The sequence below is a fragment of the Pantherophis guttatus genome, chromosome 2 (assembly GCF_059756535.1).
Source record: "Pantherophis guttatus breed Tessera chromosome 2, ASM5975653v1, whole genome shotgun sequence".
NCBI classification, from domain to species: domain Eukaryota; kingdom Metazoa; phylum Chordata; class Lepidosauria; order Squamata; family Colubridae; genus Pantherophis; species Pantherophis guttatus.
The window spans coordinates 270327440-270354025 of NC_142064.1; the positions used below are offsets into that span (position 1 = coordinate 270327440).

General features: G+C 47.4%; 1 protein-coding gene across 4 annotated transcripts in view; it reads right to left on the reverse strand.

Annotated features, from left to right (window-relative positions):
* LOC117658632 (uncharacterized) overlaps nucleotides 1-26586 on the reverse strand; it is a 42739-nt gene that overhangs the window by 8404 nt on the left and 7749 nt on the right. Inside the window, exons 1-2 of one of the 4 annotated variants that reach the window (XM_087884306.1) lie at nucleotides 13133-13183; nucleotides 8393-10288 (exon numbers count right to left, since the gene is read on the reverse strand). In XM_087884306.1, coding sequence (XP_087740432.1) covers nucleotides 8393-10133 — 1741 coding nt within the window. In that variant the 5' untranslated portion in view covers nucleotides 10134-10288; nucleotides 13133-13183. Of the gene's footprint in view, nucleotides 1-7255; nucleotides 10300-11921; nucleotides 13237-26586 lie in introns of those variants that run through there. The other 3 variants (XM_087884304.1, XM_087884303.1, XM_087884302.1) reach the window with 3 other exon arrangements.

Below are 26586 nucleotides of genomic sequence, written 5' to 3' on the forward strand. Positions count from 1 at the left end.
GAATAGTCCTTCAAATATGCTGAGATCTTTGCCATCTCTGCTAAATTTGCTACTTTTAATATCCATTCTTGAGTAGTAGGCAAATCTTCCTTCTTACAGTACTGCTCCACCAACAATCTTGCTGCAGTTATTAAATTCAGGATTAAATTAGTCTCTATAACCATATAATCCGTGATTATACCCAACAAAAATAAATGTGGAGTAAACTTTATCCTCTTTTTAAGAATATTTTGAATAATCCACCAAATTTTTATCCAAAATGCTTTAACCTTTTTACAAGTCCACCATACATGAAAATAAGTAGCGTCATCACAATCACATCTGCAATATTTAGATTGTAAATTCAGATACATACAAGCTAATTTTTTGGGATCTAAATGCCATCTATAAAACATTTTGTAAAAGTTTTCTCTCAAATTTTGCGCTTGTGTAAATTTTACATTTCTTACCCGTATCTTTTCCCATGTTTCCTTCATTATTGGTTGTTCAAAGTTTTGTGCCCATTTTATCATACAATCCTCAACTCTGTTTCCGAGTCTGTTTCTATCAATATATTATACAACCTTTTTATATGCATTTGACTCTGGTCTCTAATTTGTTTTACCAAATTTTCTTCTCTTTGTATAATACCAATGTTCTGATCTTTTCTCCATCTAGCTTGTAATTGTACATACTGAAACCAAGTTTGGATTACCCTTTCTTCCCTTCTTCCTCAAGGGCTTTAACTTTAATATACCTCTCTCTGTATTAAGAATTTCTTTATATGTGATTACATCCTGTCTTTGTTCTATACTTATATTCTCTATCGCGTGTCTGGGTACTGTCCATATAGGTATCTTGCCATTTAATTTATATTTATATTTCTTCCAGACACGCAATAAGGCATTCCTTATTATTTCCTACTTTTAAAAGTCCTATCAACCTAAATAAGCATTGTTAGGATATGGTTTGAGCCTAACCAGTTGTCCAGGCAATATGTGTGTTCTGTAACTTTAATATGAATATGTATTGTGTGACTTTAAAGTTTTACTGCTGATTCATTGTAATGCTGAGTCATGCTGTAATTAGTTGTGAACATATTTAAGAAAGGCACTGTAAAGTATTCAGTTGATGATAAGCTACCATTGTGTAAGGAGTGCTATCCATTGTGCTATCATCGTTGGATGGATCTGCTACCATCGTGGTTTGTGAACCAGAGTGAGTTTGTTATTCTAACCAACTACTGTTTGTGTGGTAAGAAGATTTTGTATCACTGGACTGATTTAACTGGCAAAGACTTGGATTGATTTAAAGACTATGAGATTGTTTTTTCACTATAAAGTAAACTTTTGATAAACCAGTTTGCACATCTCTTATTCATTGCTCTCAGCAACGTTTCTCTGTGCTCTACACTCTGCTGGTTGGTAACACAACAATATCCTTAACAAGCATGCCAGCCGAAAACCAAATCATATCCTTCTATATTCAATATTCTTTCATTTGTTAAATTAATCCAGTCACTAATTGCTGATAAAACAGCTGCTTCATAGTATAATTTTAAATTGGGCATTTTCAAACCTCCTCTTTCACGTATATCTTGCATTGTTTTTAATTTAACCCTTGGTTTCTTCCCTGCCCAAACAAAATTATTAATGCCCTTCTGCCATTCTTCCAAGTTCGCATCCTTTTTAAGTATTGGTATCATTTGAAAAAGGAATAAAAACTTAGACAAAACATTCATTTTTACTACTGCTATTCTACCCAACAAAGACAGTTGTAATTTTTTTCCAATTATCCATCTCTGTATTTTATGCCATAATGATTCAAAATTATACTTATATAATTTCCCATTTGAAGTAATATAAACTCCTAAATATTTAACCTTTTTAATTATCTCACATCCTTTCCCTTTTCTTAGCACAATGCGAGGGGATGGCTGACAGAGTCCCTGTTGCTCCCCATTTGCCTGCCTTAACTGGGGATGATCCCTCCCTTTTCCTTTTGCTCGGTTGGGGGGGGGGGCAGGGTAGTGATTCTATATGATGTGACAGAAACTGCAAACAAAAACCAACCCATAGGATTTATATGTGCCAGGTAGATCTAATTGCGTACAGAGTGCAACCCATGTAGGTACTCATGGACACTGTTCTTTGGGCCACCACAGATTTAATATGTCTCCCTCCTAGAATGGCTTCCTATTGTTGCTTTATGGTTTAGGGAGGATGCAAAAAGATTGATTGGGGCTAGCAATGCAGTTTGAACACAATAGGGAACAAACAGCTTCCATTACACAAATTGACCCTATATAATTTCTTCTGCGCATGCCCCAAGATGGCACTGTCTGTGTGAGATACGCCTGATGATGGGATGGTTTCTGGTCGTTTGGGGGTTTTGGGAGCTGATTTGACCATCTGCAACTCCATCCCCAGCTACGAGAGTCTCTGCCCAGCCTGTTGAGGGCTTTTTCGCCCTCCGGAACATCATGGCTGGGTCAGAGCTGACGCGGGAGCCGCCGTGGGAGGATGGCGACGGTGGCCTGGGTACGGCAGCCTTTTTAAGCGCCGGAGGCCACGGAGGCCGGAGCGGCAGTGGCTGTGGGCGTGCGGCGGCGGCGGTATGGAGCGGGCCCTCCCCTCCCAGGCCCTGGATATCTTTCTGGTGGTCCTGGGATATGTCGAGGGGCCTGGTTCCAGATGGTGATGACAGTGGCAGCTGAGGCGGCAATGGCGGCTGTGGCTCGATGGCAAGACGATGGCGGCGGCGGCCTGGTGCCTAGCAGCAAAGTAGAGGAGGAGATATGGCCGGCTTATCTCTGGCTTTACCATCAATTACCAGCTGAAACTGCAGGGATTCACAGACCCCCACTGTGACCTGGGGGCTGGAGTGTGAAGGTTGGAGACACGACTAGGGGGATTTATGAAGTTTTGGGGGTTGGAGAGGCTGGAGGGCGGCCAAGGACTGGGCATCTGGTCGCCTCGGGTGGTCTCCCCCCCCCCTTCTGTGGCCTGGTCTCTGGTTTATATGGCCATCCACCTCCAGATTGTGTCCAGCTGCATGTTATCCCTTTCCTTTTGGACTTCTTTCCTCCCTCGGGTCTAATATCATCTTGCCTCTATGGATCAGCTTCCTTTTTCATCTGAGCCCCCAGCTGGAGGGAGTCTGGGCAATTGTTATGCGGGAGCTGCTGCCTTTCACCAACGGATGAACAGACCATCTGACCTTCCTGAGCCATTTCCATTCAGGCTAGCCACCGTGAGAGGGTGGCTTGGATCCCTACCTCCGATTTTGGAAAAATGACACGGGACTCCTCCCACTGCCATGAGAGGGCAGTGGAGTCCAGCTTGCCGGCATTGAGATCCATCTTGCTCCAGTACTTTTAGACTATTCATCAAACTCCTGGCCAGACTTTTTACCTCTCATCCATGTTTATTGGATGTAGACGGCAGCTGTCCTTCTTGCACTGCGAAATTCCCCCCCCTTGCAAGCCTGGCCCTCCACTCTATCGAGGGCCTATCTTGATGACGGGTTTTGGAATCCCGAGAGGTGGCATGTGGCGAAGAGGGGGTTGAGGGGCTTAAAAAAAAAAAATTAACTTCATTTTTAACCAAAGTTTTAAGGGGTTCTGGGGGGAGTAGGGTTGTGGGTTTGGGGGATAACCCACTGAGGGGGAGGCCAGGTCCGACAGTAGGCTACATTACGGGGGGTACGGGGTTCGGAGTCAATGAGCGGGTTAGAGTCCGTACTGAGGAGGGCGATACCATCAGTACTGTAAGTGGGAGGGGCAGATATGGTGGGAGCAGGGGGCCATATCCAGTTATGGGGGCGCGCACCCACTTTCCGAGTGATGGCGCACTCCGGCCGCCAATGCTCTTGTTCCCCGGGTTGCGCAGATCTTCAGGGCCCGGGCCTTTGGCTGATGTTGTACAACGCCAGGTCTGTAGTAAATAAAGCCCCCCTCATTTGTGATCTTGTTCAAGAGGGGGGAGCGGACCTGGTGGGTATTACGGAGACCTGGTTGGGCCGGGGGGGGATGTCCCCTTGTTGAAATGTGGCCACCAGGTTTCCGAGCATTCCATCAGCCGAGGTTTCAGGGGAGGGGAGGGGGGTAGCGGTTGTTATAAAGAAAGGTCTTGGTCTGAAGGAGGCCACTGTGCCTCAGATAGCCGGATGTGAGTCCCTCTTTGTGAAGTGGGGTCATGGGGTGCAGATGGACTTGCTGATCACGTACCTGGCTCCCTGCCACGTGGCGGTGGCCCTGCCTGAACTGCTCAATGTGATAGCCGGGATAAAGGTTGTTGAGAGTGTGGTGGTGCAACAGTTCCCCCAGTACCTGGATGAAGCGGTCTATCTCGATCCGTTCCAGTCGGGCTTCAGGCCTAGGCACAGCACGGAAATGGCATTGGTTGCATTGGTTGCTGATCTCTGGAGGGCTCGGGACAGGGGCTGTTCCTCTGTCCTGGTCCTGTTAGATCTCTCAGCAGCCATCGACCATAGTATCATGCTGCGCCGGTTGGAGGGGTTAGGGGTGGGGGTAGTTCTCCTCCTTCCTCTCTGACCAGTCGCAGTTTGTGTTGACGGGACCAGAGGTCGACCCCGAGGCGCCTTGTATGTGGGGTACCGCAGGTGTCAGTCCTCTTGCCCCTTCTGTTCAACATTTATGTGAAGCCGCTGGGTGAGATCATCCGTGGTTTCGGGGTGAAGTACCATCAGTACGCTGATGACACTCAGCTGTACATCTCCACCCCGGACCACCCCAATGATGCCCTTGACGTGATGTCCCAGTGTCTGGAGGCCAAACGGATTTGGACGGGGAGAAACAGGCTCAAGCTCAACCCATCCAAGACCGAGTGGCTGTGGCTTCCGGCATCCCGATATAGTCAGTTGGTGCCATCTCTGACTATTGAGGGCGAGTCGTTGGCCCCCCCAGAGAGGGCTCACAATCTGGGTGTCCTCCTGGATGCACGGCTGTCTTTAGAAGAACATGTGATGGCCGTGGGGGCTTTTTATCAGGTTCGCCTGATTCGCCAGTTGCATCCCTTTCTGGATCGGGACTCCTTGCACACGGTCACTCACGCCCTTGTCACTTCCCGCCTGGACTACTGTAACACTCTCTACATGGGGCTCCCCTTGAAGAGCACCCGGAGGCTCCAACTGGTCCAGAACGCGGCCACACGGGTGATTATGGGAGTGTCATGGCACTCCCATGTAACACACCTCCTGCGTGAGCTGCACTGGCTCCCGGTGTTCCTCCGGGTGCGATTCAAGGTGTTGGTGACCACCTTTAGAGCACTCCATGGCTTAGGGCCTGGATATTTACGAGACTGCTTTCTGCCACCGCGAGCCTCCCACCGGCCAGTACGCTCCCACAGAGAGGGGCTCCTCCGGGTGCTGTCGGCCAAACAGTGTCGACTGGCGGCCCCCAGGGGGAGAGCTTTCTCTGTGGTAGCACCTGCCCTCTGGAACGAGCTGCCCCCAGACGATTCCGGATTTATGTACTTTCCGTCGGGCCCTCAAAACCTTTTTATTTCATCAAGCTGGGCTGGCCTAATCTCTCCAATTGTGTAGTTTTAATTTGGATTTTTAAATGGGGGATTTTAACTGTCAGGCCAAATTGTTTAATATATTTTTAAATGGTTTTTTAAATTTTGTATTTGATGTTTTTTACTTCTGGCTGTTCACCGCCCTGAGTCCTTCGGGAGAAGAGCGGTATATAAATTTAAATATTAAATTAAATTTAAATAATTGGTCCGGGGTGGTCCGGGGTGGAGATGTACAGCTGGGTGTCATCAGCGTACAGATGGTACATCATCCGTGGTTTCGGGGTGAAGTACCATCTGTACGCTGATGACACCCAGCTGTACATCTCCACCCCGGACCACCCCAACGATGCCCTTGAAGTGATGTCCCAGTGCCTGGAGGCCGTACGGATCTGGATGGGGAGAAACGGGCTCAGGCTCAACCCATCCAAGACCGAGTGGCTGTGGTTTCCGACGTCCCGATATAGTCAGCTGGCACCATCGCTGGCTATTGGGGGCGAATCATTGGCCCCCACGGAAAGGGCTCGTAACTTGGGCGTCCTCCTGGACTCACGGCTGTCTTTAGAAGAGCACTTGACGGCCGTGACCGGGAGGATTTTTCATCAGGTTCGCCTGATTCGCCAGTTGCGTCCCTTTCTAGATCGGGACTCGTTACGCACAGTCACTCATGCCCTCGTCACCTCTCGTCTGGACTATTGTAATGCTCTCTACATGGGGCTCCCCTTGAGGTGCACCCGGAGGCTCCAACTGGCGCAGAGTGCGGCCGCGCGGGTGGTTATGGGAGCAACATGGAGCTCCCATGTAACACCTCTCCTGCGCGAGCTGCACTGGCTCCCGGTGGTCTTCCGGGTGCGCTTCAAGGTTCTGGTTACCACCTTTAAAGCGCTCCATGGCTTGGGACCTGGTTACTTACGGGACCGCCTACTACCATCAACAGCCTCCCACCGACCAGTACGCTCCCACAGAGAGGGGCTCCTCCAGGTGCCGTCGGCCAAACAATGTCGGCTGTCGGCCCCTAGGGGGAGAGCCTTCTCTGTGGGGGCACCGACGATCTGGAATGAGCTCCCCCCAGAGATACGGAGGATTCCGGATCTGCGCACCTTCCGCCGCGAGTTGAAGACGCTTTTGTTTCATCAAGCTGGCCTCGCCTAAATCTCCTCCCTTCTAAAGTGTAAATTCTAAATTTTTAATGGATTTTAAAATATGGGTATTTTAAATTGGGTATTAATTCAGCCAAATTTATTTAATTCATTTTATTCGATTTTAAATTTTGTATATCTATGTGTTTTATTTCATGGCTGTGCACCGCCCTGAGTCCTTCGGGAGTAGGGCGGTATAGAAATTCAATAAATAAATAAATAAATAAATAAATAAATAATTGTTAGTATTTTCAGTGGTTCAGCCAGGACTGCAAATAATTGAGCAGGATGCAAAATGTAGAGAAAACTTCCTTATCTACAAAATATATATAAACATAATGCATGTGTACAATACGCATGCAGCTCTCTGCAACGTGATTGGAGAAAAAAGAAACTGAAACTGCAAGCACTGTTGCAGAAGCCAATGAACTCTGTACATAATTAAGGTAAGCCTTAATTCAAGCAATTTAAACTTTTTTCCCCCTAAAGAAAACCCTCCACCCCAAGTGAAGCGAGAAGGCGGCTATTTCTCTCATTGACCCCATAATCCCCCTGTCAGGTTTCGGTGCTATCTTAAATAAATTTCATTTTCAAGCGCAATCTCTCTAATGAATCATTTTTATTTAAGAACATAAAAAGCCGACATTCCTGATTTCATTTTTGCAGCCAAACTGGCCCCTCCTTCCAACCCCCTCCTCTTCCGCTCTCCAACCCCAATGTCCCATTGGCCATCATGCAGATCCATCTCTACCTCCCGGCACGTTCTTTTCACAGGAATGTAGCCCCCACCCTCGTCTCCCAGGAAACACTATCTGTACATACAAAACTAGGTAAAAGTTCATCTTGTTATGTCAGCGCTGGAAGAGAGCCTAATTTGGAACGCTGACACCCCCCTTAAACCCTTGAAAGAAAAGCCCCTTTGTCATAGGTTCCTTTTTTCAGTGCCACTGTAACTTCGAATGTTCACTAAATGAACCCTCCTTTTTCTTTTCATCCATTTCCCTTTTTCTTTTTAAATTCTTAGAATCATAGGACTAGAAGGGAGCAACCACAGAATAACAGAGCTATAGTCTAGTCCTACCTTCCTTGCCCAAGGCAGGAGTCCTTATACGGTTCTAGACAATTTCACATTAGATATTAGGTTTTCACACTCATATCAGATTTTCAAAATCATAATAAAATTGAATTTGGCAAGAAAATTTCCAAGGAGGCCATTTTAATGGACAAACACCAGGAGGCAAGATGTTCCAATTGGCAAGGAAAAGTATTCTCATTTTATACACCTGTAAGGTTTTCGTCCTGTGTGGATTTTTCATGTGCATCTGATTATCAGATAAAAATATTTGCCAGGTTCTAAGCCCTGATAAAAGTTTCTCTCCAGTAAAAGTTCACTGATGCTGAAAGAGTATTTTTTCAGGTAAACCATAAATTCAAACATTTAAAGTACATTTTCCTATATGGATTAGGGTGTGATTTTTAAGGGACGATTGACAAGAAAATGGTCTCCCACCATCTAAGAGTTTCTAATCCCCCTCCTTTATGAACTCTTAAATGACTTCTAAGAGTTGAATAACTATGAAAAACTGTTCTACCATCAGGGCCTATCAGGGCTTTTCCCATGTGAGTTTTCTAATGTCTCGCTTTTGAGCAAAACATTACCACACTTTATGCATCTCTATGGGTTCACCCGAGTATGGATTTTTTGATGCTTTCCAAGGTGTTGTTTTCGGGAAAAACCTTTCCCACACTCCACACACAGGTATGGCTTCTCCCCTGTGTGGATTCTCTGATGAGCCCGTAGTCGTGTTTCTGTGACAAAACTTTTCCCACATTCCCCACATTTATAGGGCCTCTCTCCTGTGTGCCCCTTCTGATGTCTCCGAAGTTCAGCAGACTCCACAAATGTTTTCTCACATTCTGGGCACTGATAGGGTCTTTCTCCAGTGTGAAGTTTCTGATGTCGAATTAGGTGTTGCTTATAGCCAAAACATCTCCCACATTCTGGGCACTGATAGGGACTTTCTCCGGTGTGAAGATTCTGATGTCGAATTAGGTGTTGCTTATAGCCAAAACATCTCCCACATTCTGGGCACTGATAGGGTCTTTCTCCGGTGTGAAGTCTCTGATGTTGAATTAGGCGTGACTTTCTGCCAAAACATCTCCCACATTCTGGACACTTTTCATTTTTCTGCACATGCGCACGTGCGAACGGCTTCTCTCCTTTGTGAATCCTCTCATGTTTTCTAAGATAATATTTGCAATGAAAAGTTTTCTCACACTCTGGACATTTAAACTGCTTCTCTAAGTGGCTTCTCTGATGCTTCCGAAGTATACCTTTCTGGGTGAAAGATTTCTCACACACTGAGCATTTGTGGTTTCTTTCACCTGTATGGATTTGGCAGTGAATTCTAAGGGATGATGAACGACCAAATGCTTTCCCGCATTCTAAACATTTGAAGTTTTTTTCCCCTCTGTGAACATTCTCATGACTTCTGAGGCTTTCTTTTATACGGAAAAATGTTCCACACTCGATGCACTTATAGGGCTTCACCCCTGTATGGATACTCTGATGTCGAAAAAGACCTTCCTTAAAAGAAAAACATTTATCACAATCCTTACATTTATATAGCTTTTCTCCCGTGTGCGTCCTTTGGTGTCTCCGAAGTTCAGAAGAAGTGACAAATCTTTTCTCACATTCTGGGCATTGATAGGGTCTTTCCCCAGTGTGAATTCTCTGATGTTTCAGCAGGTCTGATTTGCTGGAAAAACACTTCCCACATTCTAGGCACGTTTTGCTTTCCTCTTTTGTGTGTATTTTATTATGTTTGGAAAGAGTTGAGCTCCGAGTGAAACATTTTCCACACTCTAAGTATTTATAAGGACTCTGCCTTGTGTGACTTTTCTCATGTTTTCTAAATAATTGTTTATTACGGAAAGATTTCCCACACTCCAGACATTGATAGGGTTTCCCTCTGGTGTGGATTTGCTGATGTTTAAGCAGCTCTGAGTTTTGGGGAAAGCAGAGCCCACATTGCACACACTTGCAGGGCTTCTCTTCAGTCGGGCTGTTCTGAGGCTTAGAAAGACGCCGTCTCTCAGGAAATGTTCCCCAGCGCTTCCAGGATTCCTGAGATTTCTTCCCCTGGTGGATTCGCTGATGGGCTCCAAGGTCTGAGCCTTTAGCAAAACGCTCCCCGCACTCTCCACATTTGTAAGGCTTCAGTCCAGGGTGGCTCCGGAGATGTTTGGCGAAGCTCCACAATCCAGGAAAGGAGTTTCCACAAAGGAAACACAGGTGGGATCCATTCCCCTTATGCAGCGTCCGGTGGATCAAAAGGAGGGACCGGTGACCAAAGGATTTCCCGCATTTGCAGCATCTGGAGAGTTTCCCCTGATTCCTCTGAGGGGACCTTTGGCCAAAGTGTTCCCCCCTCTGCATAGTTTCCAGGGGCTGCTCACTTCCAGGGCTTTCCATCATGGGAAACTCCAACAAGCAGAACTTTGGCCAAAAAGTTGGAAGATGGGCAGGAGGATGGGCTCCAGCATGAATCCAAAAACTGAGAAGATGAAACCTCTGGTCCCGGTGAGTGACCCAGATTGGATCCTGCAAGCAGAACTTTGTCCAAAGGGTTTCTTGGTGGCACCTGCAGGATGAAGATAAAAGAAGAGAAGGAGAGAGGAAGATTCAGTTTCTTTGGCTCTCCAAATAGCCGAAATAATAGCTGGAAGATTATATTCCCTCCCCCAGAATCAATGCAATGCTGGGATCCTCCCTGTGGAGTTGGCCTCCCATTCCCTTTTCTTAGCATGATGGCTGACAGACTCCCTGTTGCCCCCCATTTGTCTGCCTGAACTGGGGATGATCCCTGCCTTTTCCTTTTTGCCCTGTGTTCGGGTCGGTGATGCTACATAACGTGTGACGAACTGGAAAGAGCCCCCATAGGATTTATATGTGCCAGGTAGATCTACTTGTATACAGAGTACAACCCATGTAGGTATTCATGGACACTGTTCTTTGGGCCAGCACAGATTGAATATGTCTCCCTCCAAGATTGGCTTCCTATTGTTGCTTTATAGTTTAGGGAGGATGCAAATACATTGATTGGGGCCACCAATGCGGTTTGAACACAATAGGGAAGAAACAGCTTCCATTTAAAAAAATTGACCCTATATATGAACCTAAAGAGGAAGACCGATGGAAGCGTGTCACTTTTAGAAGAAAACAACAACTGAGAGCAATGGCTCCTCCTCCACTCCAATGAAGCCCCTCTGGAACTGAACAATCACTGTCATGTTCTCCCCCTAGAAGGGAATATGCAGTCACCCACAAAAGAGCAGCCTTCAACAGTTTCTAAAAAAGAGGCAAAACAGAGCAGATAGTCAATCTAGGCAGGTATGTTATCTCCCTGAAGCAAAAATCAAAGATGCAGCAGAAATTCTTCTCCTGCACATGGAGACCAAAGATACAACAATGAATCTGAAAAGAGCGGATGTGGTTCCCATTTTCAAGAAAGGAAGAAAAAAAAAAGAGACCATGGAAACTACAAACCAATCAGCCCAAACTCAATATCTGGGAAGATCCTGGAAAAGATAATAAAAACAGATCTGCTAACATCTAGAAGCAAAGTTATAATTAAAAGCCATTATGGTTTGTTAAAAAGAGATCATGCCAAAGTAATCTTATTCCGTTCTTTGACAAAAACGGTTAGTCTAAGGTAGAGAAAAGAAGGATTGGGGGTGACATGATTGCTATTCCAGTATTTGAGAGGCTGCCAAAAAAGAAGAGGAGGTCAACCTATTCTCCAAAGCACCTGACAAGAAACAATCCATGGAAAGAAATCAAGGAGAGAAGCAACCTGGAACTAAGGAGAAACTTCCTAAGAGTGAGGACAATTAATCAGTGTAACAACTGGCCTTCCGAAGTTGTGGCTGCTCCAACACTGGAGGCTTTAAAGAAAAGAATGGACAGCAACCCGTCTGAAATGGTATAGGACAGTTGTCGACAACCCCTGGCTCTGGCTCTTTTGTCCCTCCGCTGTGGCTCCCTGTTGAGGGTTCCCACCGCTGGCCGGCCCCACCCCTTACCTTCCCCTCCCAGTCCCCCCACAGGAGTCTTTGAGGGTGAACGCTGAGAGGCACAAATGGGCCAGGGTACCCCTCCTTGCTAAGGAGCCCCGCTGAGCCCGCTTGCAAACTCCGCTGAGGGCGGCTCCAAATGTTCGGTTCTTGCGTTCCTCACAGCCATCGCTGCCTGCTCTGCTCTCACCAGCTGGAGGTGGGGCTCTGTGTTGGTGCCTTCCAGATGGAGAGCCACGTTTGTTGGCTTGCTGGCTGCCTCCAAGGAGGGAGCTGCCCTCAGGCCACCAGGGCCCCCACCATGCAGGGAGAGAGGGAAAGGAAAGGGGATTATTTCCCCAACAGGATCCAGGTTGGAGTTGCCTTATTTTGCATGGATCTTCAATGCTTGGCTTTACCTGCCACGGCCCAAGTGGCTGGATTCACACAATATGTGAAGCTGGGCAGGAGAGCATGGAGAGATGGATGGATGGATAGACAGACAGACAGATAGACAGATGAGACAGAGAAAGAAAGAGGCAGAGAGAAAGAGAGGGAGAGAGACAGACAGGCAGAGATACCCATTCCCTACAGAAAACACCAAGAGCCACAAAAGCTGGGTATGCATGGCTGGGGTGATGGGCTGTTTTCTACAATAAAGCAAGGTCATGCGCACACTTGAAAGTAAACCAGGAAGCCAGTAATTGGGCAGTTTGTCTGGCAATATGCAGTTGTAAAGCTTGTAACAATTCTGGGTGGTTAGAAGGCTGAGAAAAGTAACAAGGAGTTAGGCAACTTGCAGACCTCAGCTCAAAGACGGGAGTAGAGATGGCCCTGCAGCCAATAAAAACGTGCCTTAGGTAACTCCCGAGGCTTCCATTAGCCAAGGCTTCGGAACTGGTCCCTTCCCGCCCTATTCTGAGGGACAAAACCCACCAACCAGGGGCTGCCGCATCACAGCCTCCTTCAGAGCAAAACTAGGCAAATAATGGATTTTTTTCCTACTCAGCTTTGTAGAAAGAAAAGTAAACAATTAAAATACTAAAATAAAAGCAAAGAACATCAATTCTTCTCCATTTAGGTGACAGGGAAAGAAAGTGGATCTTTTCTCCCTTGGGAGGAAATGAGCTCAATTCAAGCCATTTAACCCTTTTCCCCCCAATAAAGAAAACCCTCCACCCCCGATTGAAGGGAGGAGGCGGCTACTTCCTGCATTGACCCCATAATCCCCCCTGAGACCCTGGAAAGAGAAGCCCCGCCCTTTGCCCTCCGTGGGGCGGGGCTTCCTCTCCCCCCCCCTTTGCCCAGAGGCTCCCCGTCCAGCCCCGCCTCCACCCGGGACCCTCCTGGCACCCCTGGCTCAGCGGGCACTCAGCGGGGCGACCTTCCTCCGGGCAGCCCCAGGGAGAGCGGGAGCCCCACCTGCCCGGAGCGGGGCCGAGGAGCAGCCTTGCCGGACAGCCAAGAATTCGCCCAGCCGCAAGTGGGGAAACCACAGAGAGGGAGGAGATCTACAGGAGATTCCTAGAGAGGCCCCAGAGGCTTCTCCCCGCCTTTTCCGGCTCCGTTTCCTCTCCGGGAGGTGAGAGGACGCTCTAGCCCATCCTTCCTCTCTTCCGCTGGGAGTTGGTACAGTTTCGGGGGCCCGGAAGCGCCGCTTCCCTCTCGGAGGGAGCAGGAGGAGCCGCTTCTTTCCCAGCCGGCCGGAGTCCAGAGAGGCTTCTTCCAGGATTGTTTGGGGAGGGGGGGGACTTGGACGCGGGAGAGGCTACAATTTCCCCCTTTTGTGCCCTTCGGGGCGTCAGGAAACACCGTCCCATAAGCTTTGCTTTCATGGTGGTTTGCTGACTGTGGGGAACTGGTCGGTTTGTATAACTTTCACGCCCCGAATGAGCAAACCTTCAGAAGAAGAGTTGGGAGGGAGCTCTGAGGTCATCTAGCCCAACCCCCTGCCTTAGCAAGTGATCTTACTACCCCATCCCAGACAAGGGACTTCTTCTGAAAACCCTCCACTGATGGAGCAGCCACAACTTTTGGAGGGAAGCCGTTGCCCTGGTTAATGGTTCTCTCAGGAAATTCTCCTTAGTTCTGGGCTGGATAATCCCCTAGACTAGAGTATTTTCCAGCCATTGCTTCTTGTTCTGCCTTCGGGTGCTTTGGAGCATAGGTTGTCCCCCTCTTCTTTGTGACAGCGTCTCCAATATTGGAGGGCTGCCATCCTGTCACTTCCAGTCCTTCTCTTCGTTCAACAAGACATAACCAGTTCCTGCAACCTTTCCTCTTATTCACTTATTCCTCTTATCCACTCCCCTACTTACCTTTCCTGTTCTTCCCTGCATCTTTACGAGTCTCAACATCTTATTTGTATTGTGATACAAACTGTACAAAACCCCAGGGATTAACACAATTTAGCCCAATCTGGAATGTTTAAAACGAGTTCATGAATAAATGGTTTGAAAATGCTTGGAGGGTTGCAAAGAAACCCCAGGGATAGGACCTAAATTTAATGTGACTTTGCTTTGCCTGTTTCGGAAATAAAAATTGGGGTCAAAATGGATATCAGCTCTTCAAGAGAGGATGAATCAAGAAATAAAACCCAGAAGACTTCTAGAATTCTTATTTTATTTTTATAGGCTATAGTGACAGGATCTTAAGATCAGAATGATGGTATCCATGATATTCGCTGTGACATTCTATGGAAGAGAAAGTTGGACAAAATGAGGATAGAGAGAGTGGCAGTTTTTGAACATTAATTTTGAAGAACACTACCAAGATTATGATGGATAGCCAAGTAAATGTCCATCATTTGCACATAGGTTAGTTTCAATTTCTCCCTGACAGTCTGTTGTTCAATTCCAAATGTCATTTTGTCTATTTCAAATCTCTCTCTTAACTCTGCACGTGAAAAATATGACAGTCAATCCCTCTGCAGTTCTCTCAACTTCACCTTTATTCTGTGTTCTATATCCAGACTTACAAAGACATTTTGTATCCCTTCAATAAGGCACTTCAAATACGGTTTTTAAAAAGTCTACCTTTTATTGTATCTTTAAAAAACATGCCATCCAAGCCTCAAGTCAGCTCTTTTCTTCTGAATGGGAGACCACCAAAACTTCGGGGAGGGGAGAGACGTGTGTGTGTTGGGGGGGGGGAAGATGGGCCTCTCCTATCATTTAGGTGCAATGAAAAGAAAAGGCAATTTCCATGAGATCCTTTACCAGAGGAGCCTAAAGAGGCTTTCCTGAATTTCCAGTTGAACCAGAGGCTTTTATTCTAGATTTGATAGATGACTAGAGTGAAGAAACACTGGAACTTTGTTTTTCTATATGACAACAGCTGCAAAGTTCTCTTCACACAGAGATGGAAGGACTCACATATACCCAGAATGTAAGAATGGATGGGGAAGTTGAGTGCGTTGGGTAAAGAAAACTAGATTTTTCTCCAGTGTGCTGACAAGAGAATGCAGGAATGGGTTAACTATGTCTTGTAGCTCATTAGACTGAGTCTGTCTAAGTTGTATGGACACGCCTCCCTTTGCCTGCAGTCCCCAGTTTTGACTCAATGTTTCACTTGCATAGATGCGTCAGAATTAATTTCCACCTTTTAAAACTTATTCGAGACGAAGAATACCCTTCCCAAATTCTCCCAGCTGGCTGGAGATGTTCCTGGGGGGGTTCGACTCCTGGGTGGCTGGTTTTCCCGGTTTGACCGGAATAGCTGCCGTGCTTCGTTCCAGCATGAAGAGCCGTGGCTCGATTCCGCTGAAGGCCGAGGACTCGGTGTGACTGACAGGACATACTCCTCCACTCAAATTGGCCAGCTTGGCGTGAAAGAGCTAGCTTCACTCTGGTGACGGCTAGGAGCTCGGTGGATTTGACAGGATTATTTTTTCGCTCCGTGTCGGCCCCCTCAGTGTGAAAGAGCATTGCTCAATTCTGCTGAAAGCTGAGACAGCATACAGCTGACGGGTCAATCCTCATAAGTGAAGAGGATGAAGAGGAGGAGCATCTTCTCGATGCACGGGCGCAGAGCTGCCAAAAGGCAGGAGTGGCTCCTCAGGAGGTCTCCTCGAAAGTAAGGCTTGGGGCTAATTGGCCACTTCCTTAGCCTATTTAAGGAGGACCGTCGACTGAAGCAGTTTGCAAGGAACAACTTCATTCACATACCTTCATGTCTTGTCTTGCTTATCTTATCAGCTTCCTGAAAATTGCTTCTGGGCATTCTGCCAACCACAGTAAGATTTCAGTATTATTCTTTGAATTCTTGGTGGCTGTTAATGCAGTTAATTAACAGCCGTTGTTGTAAAAAAACTGGTGTCAGCATTCCAAATTAGGCTCTCTTCCAGCGCTGACATAACAAGATGAAGCAGAAGCTTGATTTATTGCTGAGATGAACTTTTACCTAGTTTTTGTATGTTACAGATAGTGTTTCCTGGGAGACGAGGATGGGGGCTACATTCCTGTGAAAAGAACGTGCCGGGATGTAGAGATGGATCTGCATGATGGCCAATGGGACATTGGGGTTGGAGAGCGGAAGAGGAGGGGGTTGGAAGGAGGGGCCAGTTTGGCTGCAATTTGAATCAGAAATGTCGGATCCTGCTATTCTTAAAATAAAAATGATTCATTAGGGAGTTTGCGCTTGAGAATGAAGTTTATTCAAGATAGCACCAAAACCTGACAGACAGCCAAACTCTCCTCCAAATCCAGGCTGGCTGAGTTTAAATCATCCCATTCCCTCCCACACATCTGGTTGGACCGACTATGGCTGAAGCCAAGCTCTCGGAGGAAAGCCTGCTTCAAGAAACGGGAGGAGCAGAAGCGGTCGTGATTCCAGCCAACTTGGAAAATACAAAGGTTCAACTTTCTCCGCCTTCCCTCCCCGCAGAACTTCAAGCAAAGAAACATGAGGCAGATAAGTACCTGGGGACTGTGCCAAAAGCCTTAGAGGTGGAATTTCCTTTTGCAAATGTAAAAGATAAAGAAAAACCCCTAAGTGAATTGGGAAGGGCGAGCTGGGGATGGGAATGGCAGCGAAGCCCAGACAAGGCAGCACCTCCCCACCCCAGGATGAGAGACGAGGCAGAGGACTATCAACACCAAGGCTGGCCCTCCAGAGCTCAGCACAGAAAGGAGAGGGCAGAGAGGGAGGAGTCACCCCAGTTCAGAGGGAAGTTCGATGGTGACCCAGACAACCTCGCCCAATTCCTCGATTCAGCTGAGATATACATAGAGCGGTTCGGACACCTCTACCCTTTCCCCAGAGCCCTAGTGAATGCTATCTCGGAAGGGCTGGAGGGAGAAGCAAAGAGGTGGTCAGCATCACTCTACAAATACAGGGCCCCCCAGCTACAAGATGCGGATGGGTTCTTGCAACTATTGAGAGCCCGTTATGAGGAGGAGGAGGAGGACCCCTATGTGGAAGACGAGCTCAGAAACGTAATGCAGAGGGGGAAGCCCATCAGAGAGCATATCCGTGAATTCAGGAGAATCATTGGGACACTGCCTCCCCTACCAGAGCGATTGCTGATGTATTTTTTTAGAACAAGCCTAGATAAAAGAATTTCCCAAGTGACTGCCTATCGTGACATCCCAAACCAACTCGCTGAATGGTTCCGGGTAGCGATAAAAGTCGACAGAGGGCTGCGGGCAAGTGACACGTCAAAACCACCAGAGGGAAAGGAGAGAGGCCGACCAGACCAGGGGCCACTCAACAGATGAGAAACCCCAACATCACAGCCCTCCTACAGACCAACTGCCCCACGGAGCCCACTGAAATGCTACAGATGTGGAGGAAGCGGCCACATAGCAGCAAGATGTGGAACGCCTAGACCGGGACCAGCTCCACCGCCCAAAGCACGACCGGAACGAGGGCCCAAGCGCGTCACCCACGTACCGCAGGAAGCTCCCCAAATCCCTGAGTTTTTCGCTCATCTGACCAAAACCAGAGGAATCCCAGATGAGGGAGATCAGTCCCCCGAACCCTATGACACGGAAGATGAAGGCGAGGATGACCCTATGGTGAGTGGACCCGTCCATCCTTTTCTTTTCCCCATACGCCTAACAGCCCCCAAAACAGGGGCCCAAGAGACTTTCCAAGCCCTAATAGACTCGGGTAGCACACGGTGCCTAATCAACCTACCCACAGTTCTAAAATTGGGAATCCGAGCTAAACAGCTCAAACAACCAATTCGCTTCGAGCAAGTTGATGGGTCCCTAGTGGGAGGAACGTACGCCACACACTTGACTGAACCCGTGAGACTAGAACTCGCAGATCACTGGGAGACGATCCGCTTCATAATAGCCCCCAAGATGACAGAACCAGTCATATTGGGACTCTCATGGCTCGACAAATGGGGCCCAATTATTTGGTGGCAAGAGGGAACCCGCAGGCTGAGAATAGCAAAGGGGCCCCAACCCCTGCTGCCCCGACCAGAAGAATTCCCTCCCACGCTGAAACCCCAAAGCAGCCCTCCACTACAGAAGAAAACACCACCAACACAAGGGTCCCTCCCAGAAGGTGCAGCAAAGCAATTGGCAGCCGCACCCACCACCGCTTGTAACGCAAACCAGATCCCAAAGGAGTACCAAGACCTTGCAGGGGTATTCAGTGAGGCCGAGTGTGACATTCTGCCCCCCCACCGCGAGACCGATTGTGCCATCGAGATTATCCCAGGAGCGAAACTACCTAAACCTAAAATGTATGCCATGACACCCCGAGAAATGCAGGAAATGCGGGACTACATAGACAAAAACTTACAAAGGGGATTTATTGAGCCAGTGAAACCAAGGGTAGCGGCGCCGGTCATGTTTAAAGAGAAAAAGGACGGCTCCATGAGACTGGTGGTCGACTTTCGAAGTATCAATGCTGTTTGCGTACACAACTTGTACCCCCTCCCCCTCATGAAAGACATGTTAGCCCACCTAGCTAAAGGGAAGATTTTCACCAAACTAGATCTTCGAGAAGCTTATTACCGAGTACGCATAAAGGCAGGAGATGAATGGAAAACAGCATTCAACTGCCCCCTGGGTAGTTTCCAGTTTAAAGTAATGCCTTTTGGATTGCAAGGAGCCCCGGCAGTATTCATGCAGTTAATAAACGAAGTCTTACATGAACACCTTTACAAAGGGGTCCTCGTCTACCTGGACGATATTCTTATCTACACGGAGACCATGGACGAACATATACCCCTCGTCCGCCAAGTACTGAAAAAACTGCTACGGGCAAACCTATATGTCAAACTGCCAAAATGCGATTTCCACCAATCACGGCTAGACTACCTGGGCTACCGAGTATCAAATGAGGGGATAGAGATGGACCCAGCCAAGGTCCAATCAGTTCTACAATGGCAGCCCCCTCGCACCCGCAGACAACTACAAAGTTTTCTAGGCTTTGCAAATTTCTACAGACAATTCATCCCCTCGTTCGCGAAGATTGCCAAATCTTTGACACACCTCCTAAAGACAGGAAGCCCAGCGATGAAACCTCGCCCGGGACAACCCCTACAGTGGGACCTGACCTGCCAACAGGCATTTGAGACGCTAAAAGGACTATTCGCGAAAGAACCTGTCTTAAAACACCCGGATCCGGAACAGCCTTTTGTCATCCTATCTAGATCCGTTCCAGTCGGGTTTCAGGTCTGGGCACAGCACGGAAACGGCATTGGTCGCGTTGGTGGATGATCTCTGGAGGGCTCGGGACAGGGGTTATTCCTCTGTTCTGGTCCTATTAGATCTCTCAGCGGCTTTTGATACCATCGACCATGGTATCATGCTGCACCGGCTGGAAGAGTTGGGGGTGGGAGGCACTGTGTTGCGGTGGTTCTCCTCCTTTCTCTCCGACCGGTCGCAGTTTGTGTTGGCAGGGGGGCAGAGGTCGACCTCGAGGCCTCTCATTTGTGGAGTGCCGCAGGGATCGGTCCTCTCGCCCCTTCTGTTCAACATTTATGTGAAGCTGCTGGGCGAGATCATCCGTGGCTTTGGGGTGAGATACCACCAGTACGCTGATGACACCCAGCTGTACATCTCCACCCCAGGCCACCCCAACGATGCCCTTGAAGTGATGTCCCAGTGCCTGGAGGCTGTGCGGATCTGGATGGTGAGGAACAGGCTCAGGCTCAACCCTTCCAAGACTGAGTGGCTGTGGCTCCCGGCATCCCGATATAGTCAGTTGACTCCATCACTGACTATTGGGGGTGAGTCTTTGGCCCCCACTGAAAGGGCTCGCAATCTGGGAGTCCTCCTGGATAGGCAGCTGTCTTTGGAGGAACATCTGACGGCTGTTACCAGGGGGACCTTTTATCAGGTTCGCCTGATTCGCCAGTTGCGGCCCTTTCTTGATCGGGATTCCTTGTGCACAGTCACTCACGCCCTCGTCACCTCTCGCCTTGACTACTGCAACGCTCTCTACATGGGGCTCCCCTTGAAGAGCACCCGGAGGCTCCAGCTGGTCCAGAATGCAGCAGCGCGGGTAGTGATGGGAGCAACTTGGCGCTCCCATGTAACACCGCTCCTGCGCGAGCTGCACTGGTGTTGGTTATCACCTTTAAAGCGCTCCATGGCATAGGGCCTAGCTATCTCCGAGACCGCCTGCTGCTACCGACGACCTCCCATCGACCCGTGCGCTCCCACAGAGAGGGCCTCCTCAGGGTGCCATCAGCCAAACAATGTAGGCTGGTGGCCCCCAGGGGGAGGGCCTTCTCTGTGGGGGCTCCCACCCTCTGGAATCAGTTGCCCCCGGAGATAAAAAGAATCCAGGACCTCAATGCCTTCCGTCGTTCCCTGAAAACCCATCTTTTTCAGCAAGCCGGGTTGGCTTAAGAAGAAATTTTTAAATTCTTTTAATTAGTCTGTGATTCTTAACTTTCGGGCCAAAATTTATATATATTTTTAAATGTTTTAATATTTGTATTCTATGTTTTTTTATCTTGGCTGTACACCGCCCTGAGTCCTCAGGGAGAAGGGCGGTATATAAATTGGAAATTAAATTAAATTAAATTAAATCCAAGCAGACGCAAGTGATGTGGCAGTAGGAGTCGTGTTACTCCAAAAGAACAACCAAGGTGATCTACAACCCTGCGCCTACACCTCCCGCAAACTCACCGATACGGAGAGGCGATGGGCGGCGTGGGAGAAGGAAGCGTTTGCAGTAAGGTGGGCCTTGTTGACTTGGCGGTACCTTCTAGAGGGAGGCCAGAAACCATTTGAAGTCTGGACTGATCATAAAAACCTAGAGGCCCTAAAAACCCCACGAAAACTGTCGCCCAGGCAAGTGCGGTGGGCACAATACTTCAATCGTTTCAATTTTGAGCTTAAGCACATCCCAGGAGGGAGAAATTTCCTGGCTGATGCCCTCTCCCGGATGCCCCAATACAACAGTGAGCGGGAGCAGGTAGTGAATGCCATCATCCCCTCCACCCAAGCTGCGGCCCAGGTGATCACCAGACGGCAACGACGTGACCAGCAAGGCCAACTTGCAAGTGACTTAACTGCAAAATTAAAAAATGAAACGCTGACAGACCCCTGGTATCGGGACAATCAACATCTCTTAACAAAAAGAGATGAACTAGCATGGAGGGGGACAAAGCTCTATGTCCCACAGAGTTTACGCATCCTGATTCTCAAGAGGAGCCACGACGTCAAACCAGCAGGACACTTCGGGTTCCTAAAGACTCTGCATCTAGTACGAAGGCAGTTCTGGTGGCCACACATGAGAAAGGACGTAGACAGTTATGTAAAAAGCTGCACCATTTGTGCCACGATGAAGACAAGGCCAGGGTGCCCACCTGGATTGTTGCAACCAGTAGCTGAGCCAACAAGACCATGGGAGGAGATTGCAATGGACTTTATAGACCTACCGAGGAGCAGTGGAAATACAGTGATCTGGACTGTAATAGACTTATTCTCCAAACAGGCACACTTCATTCCTTGTAGTGGACTGCCTTCAGCCCGTCAGTTATCCAAACTGTTCCTGAAACACATGTACCGCCTACATGGAGTCCCCAGGAGAATCATTTCTGACAGAGGGGTCCAGTTCACAGCAAAGTTCTGGAGGGAGTTTCTACGATCCATAGGTTCATCCCAAGGGCTCAGCTCAGCATTTCACCCGAGCACCAATGGGGGGGCAGAAAGACTGAACGCTATGATAGAACAGTATTTAAGATGCTACGTCGACTACCAGCAGTCCAATTGGGCAGACCTCCTATCTTTTGCGGAGGTTGCATATAATAATGCTGTCCACAGCAGCACGGGGCTAACCCCGTTCAAAATAGTGAGTGGCATGGATTTTGTTCCCATGCCAGAATACCCGAGGGAGCCCCCTTCCTCATTTAGTTTGACCGACTGGATGGCAATGTTGAGACAAACTTGGGAAAATGTTAAGAGGGCGCTGGCAAAGGCGGCTCAATCTTATAAGGAACAAGCAGACAAGCACCGAACTCCCCAAAGACCATTTCAGCTGGGAGAGAAAGTTTACCTCTCCATCAAGTACTTGAGACTTAGACTCCCGAGCAGGAAATTGGGCCCAAAATTTATAGGACCATTTCCTATAATAAAAATAATCAACCCCGTTACAGTGCAATTGCAGTTGCCACGGCTTTTGGGGAAAATTCACCCCGTTTTTCACAGTAGCCTTCTAAAACCTGTAGTGGGGTCTACTTTAAGGCCAACGCCACGTGAACCCCCTGGGCCCCTGGTTGGGGGCCAAACGCACTACGAAGTGCAGTGGATTCTTGATTCAAGATGGCACAGGGGGTGTCTTCAGTACTTAATTAAATGGAAGGGTTACCCATTGTCAGAGGCTTCCTGGGTGAAGAGCGCAAACATTCAAGCCGATCGCCTTATAGCAAAATTCCATGCAGACCACCCAGGAAAGCCAGGAGGGGGGGGTGCACAGCCAGGGAGGGGCTGATGATACTTATCTTGTTGTGGTTTTTCCCTATGGGATAGGTGATGTCGCAGAAGTGAAGGGAGAGGGGCCGGATGTCAGCGTTCCAAATTAGGCTCTCTTCCAGCGCTGACATAACAAGATGAAGCAGAAGCTTGATTTATTGCTGAGATGAACTTTTACCTAGTTTTTGTATGTTACAGATAGTGTTTCCTGGGAGACGAGGATGGGGGCTACATTCCTGTGAAAAGAAGGTGCCGGGATGTAGAGATGGATCTGCATGATGGCCAATGGGACATTGGGGTTGGAGAGCAGAAGAGGAGGGGGTTGGAAGGAGGGGCCAGTTTGGCTGCAATTTGAATCAGAAATGTCGGATCCTGCTATTCTTAAAATAAAAATGATTCATTAGGGAGTTTGCGCTTGAGAATGAAGTTTATTCAAGATAGCACCGAAACCTGACAACTGGTTTATTTAGTAAACTAAGGTTTGAATGGACTTTGTGTGTGCTGCATTCTTTGGGGTCCATAGCTGGGGCAGAACAGTGTTCCAAAGGTGGCATCAACCCCATCTCTGTGTCGGTGGCCCAGATTCTGGAATTCCTCCACGAAGGGCTAGACAAGGGCCTGTCCCCCAATACCATATGCAGGCAAGTGGCAGCTTTGTCCACGGTGTTATCATGCGGGGACTTGGGAGTCCCTCGCTCAACACCCGATGATGCGCAGGTTCATTAGAGGCACAACCAATTTAAGACCTCCAGTGGTACATCGGTACCCTACATGGGACCTGCCCAAAGTCCTGCAGGCTCTCAGCCCTACACCCTTCGAGCTGCTCTGTTCAGCCAGCCTGCGCTTCCTTACCTACAAAGTAGCCTTCCTCGTGGCCATCACGTTGGCCAGATTTCTGAACTAGCAGCTCTCTATAAGGAAGGACCTGTCAGTGTTCCACTAGAATAGGGTGGTCCTGTGGTTGGCCCCCATCTGCGGTCCTGTGGTTGGACTTCACCTGGAAGTACACCCCATCTGTGTGGGTGACACAGGGCCCCATCGATGAAATCTGTTGAGCAGCAACATGGTCCTCTCCATCCTTGTTCATAAGGCACTACAAACTGAATGCCTTTACTTCGGCTGAAGCAGATTTCGGCAGGTGAGGCCTCCAGAGGGTGCACACAGAACCGGGGACTCCGGATCAGACCACTGCCCACCGACAGGACAAGCCAGCTTTGGTATGTCCCATTCCTGGATTCTCTCATCAGCACACTGGAGAAGGGGTGTTGGTCTTACCTGATACACTCCTTCTCAGTGTGCTGAGAGAGAATCTTTCCAAACCCTGAAGACCGTCTGGTCCTGAGTCCAGGAGTGGGCACAATTAGAGCCGAAACATGTCAAGTCAGTCACTACGCCTTCATCAAAACTGTGGACCACGAGCAAAGGGAGGCGTGTCCACACAACTTTGACAGACTCAGTCTAATGAGCTACGAGACAGAGTTAACCGATTCCTGGATTCTCTCGCAGCACACTGAGGAGCGTATCAGGTAAGACCAACACCCCTTCTATATGACAACAGCAGCAAGGCTCTCTTCACACACAGATGTAAAAACTCACATAAACCTAGAATGGAAGAATGGATGGGGAAGTTGACTGCTATGGGTAAAAAAAACTTTTGTCTACATTCCTTCTACTTGGAAACCACTCTTGGATTTCCTTGTAAATTGAAAGAAATGAAATTTAAACCTGGGGTTTTATAATTTAAATGTTTATAATGATAAACATACTGTTTGTTATGGTTTATTCTAATTCAAAGACTTATTGATACTTAGGATTTTACTTAGGATTTTTTTTATGATTTTAAGGGATTAATCCACTATGAAAAACTGTTCTACCATCAGGGCATACTGGGGCTTTTTCCATGTGGTTTTTCTGATGTCTCAATTGTGAGCAGACTCCACAAATCATTTCTCACATTCTGGGCATTAATAAGGTTTGTCTCCAGTGTGAAATCTCTGATGTCGAAATTAGGTGTGACTTTTCAACAAAACATCTCCACAGTTGTCAGAGTTCCAGATTGTCCAGGCCCAGGATTTCTAGCCTGGTGGTGTAGTAAATTCTATTGCGAGCAGAGGAGCACAGTACTCTTCCTGTGAAATACTTCTGGACCTGCTCTATATACAATAGGGATTCCAAGCAGGTGAACAGTATTCAAGAATTGGTCTGGCAAAGGTTTTATACTCTCTAGTTAACAATACAGTATTACCAGAAGAGAAGCTTCGCAAAATTAAGTTAACGAGTCTTAATGCTTTTTTGGCAATGCTTTTATAGCAAGGTCTGGAGATGAGTACTCCTAGGTCCTTGACAAAATGAGAGTCTGCAAGATGAGTACCGCCTAACTTGTAATTCGGATTCTGATTTTTTTTTTGCCAATGTGTAGGACAGAGCATTTATAAATCGAGATTTGGAGTTGCCAATTATGCGACCATTAAGACATAGTCGAGGTTGCTTTGTAGTATGGCAGCATTGTCAGTGGTATTAAATAATTTTTTGCAAAGTGGACGCAGCTGCATTTAATTTGATTGCATAGATCGTTGATGTAAAGCAGAAAGAGCCCTCCCTATTTTGGCTGTTTGTTGCCTGTTGGACAGGAACGCGGCTATCCACTTGTGCAGGGATCCGGAGATGCCGTAAGAACTTACTTTTGACAGTAGTTTGTCACACACTACTGAATCAAAGGCTTTACAAAAATCTATGAAATTGCATCTACTGCTTTACCCTGATCAATATGTGTGGTCCAGATGTTTTTACAGTTTAGGAGTTGCAGATTGCAGGACAATTTTTTTCTAAACCCAAACTGCTTGTCAGATAGCAGGTTGTTTGTCTCTGGGTGGCAAATGAGGGATTGGGTTATAATTGATTCCATGAGTTTACAGGGGAGGCAACACAGGGAGATTGCTCTGTAATTTTCGACTAGACTAGGGTCCCCCTTTTTAAAGATTGGTATAACTGTGGCTAGTGACCATAGGTTGCGCAGAGAGCTGGTTTGAAAAGATACCTCATAGATTGTGCATAGTGGCTCAGCTAAGGTGGTAGCAAGCTTTTTCAAAAAGTAGGCACATAGTCCATCAGGGCCAGTAGATAGAGATGGCTTTAGGTTTTGTAGTTCTGTTTCAATATGGTCTACTGTAAAATCAATATAGAGTAAATCACTACAATTTTTTACGGTGCAACTAGGAAGTGAGGGACAGCAGTCATTGCTGTCAACAAAGACTGAACTGGAGAACGTACTGAAAAGGTTGGCTTTAACAGCATCATTGTTACAGCCATCCCCTTTAGACCTTTTTAAGGGTGGGATCGTTTTTGAGTCTTTTAAGTTTTGTGTTAAGAAAATTATAGATGGCTCGGGTGGACCAAGTTTAGCACTGCTTCCTTCTGTCTGCAATAGTGGTTGGTACATTCAACCTTTATCTGGTGGCATAAGGCTTTGTAACGGCTTTTAAAGTTAGGTACGTAGCCAGTTTTGTCTTCTCACCAAAGAGATTTTTTCTTGGATTGCAATTTACTTATTGGTATGGGTAATTTGCTCTTTTTAGTTTTAGAGGTCATTTTTGATACGTACAGATTAAGGACTCTATGGATTTAGAGTAAAAATGTGTTATAATAGTCATCTGCAGTTTTACAAACTCTGAACAGAAGGTGCCAGTCAAGGGATGCGAGGTCAGCAGCTATGAGATTATAGCTGGCTTTTTTAAAGTTATACTTTGAAGTATTGTCATTATGCCCCTGTTTGCAAGGACACAAATTGAGACAAAAATCTATCATGCTGTGATCGCTGTTGGAATATGGTTCTTTAATTTATAAGCCATAAATTGAATTTAGGTATTACAGAAGATGAGATCTAAGCAATTCTTGAGCCTAGGGTTGTCCGTTACCAACTGCTCCAGCCCCAGAGTCGTAACAGCATTGTAAATGGTTCCATGTACAGGTTCAGTTGTACATTCGTTTAGG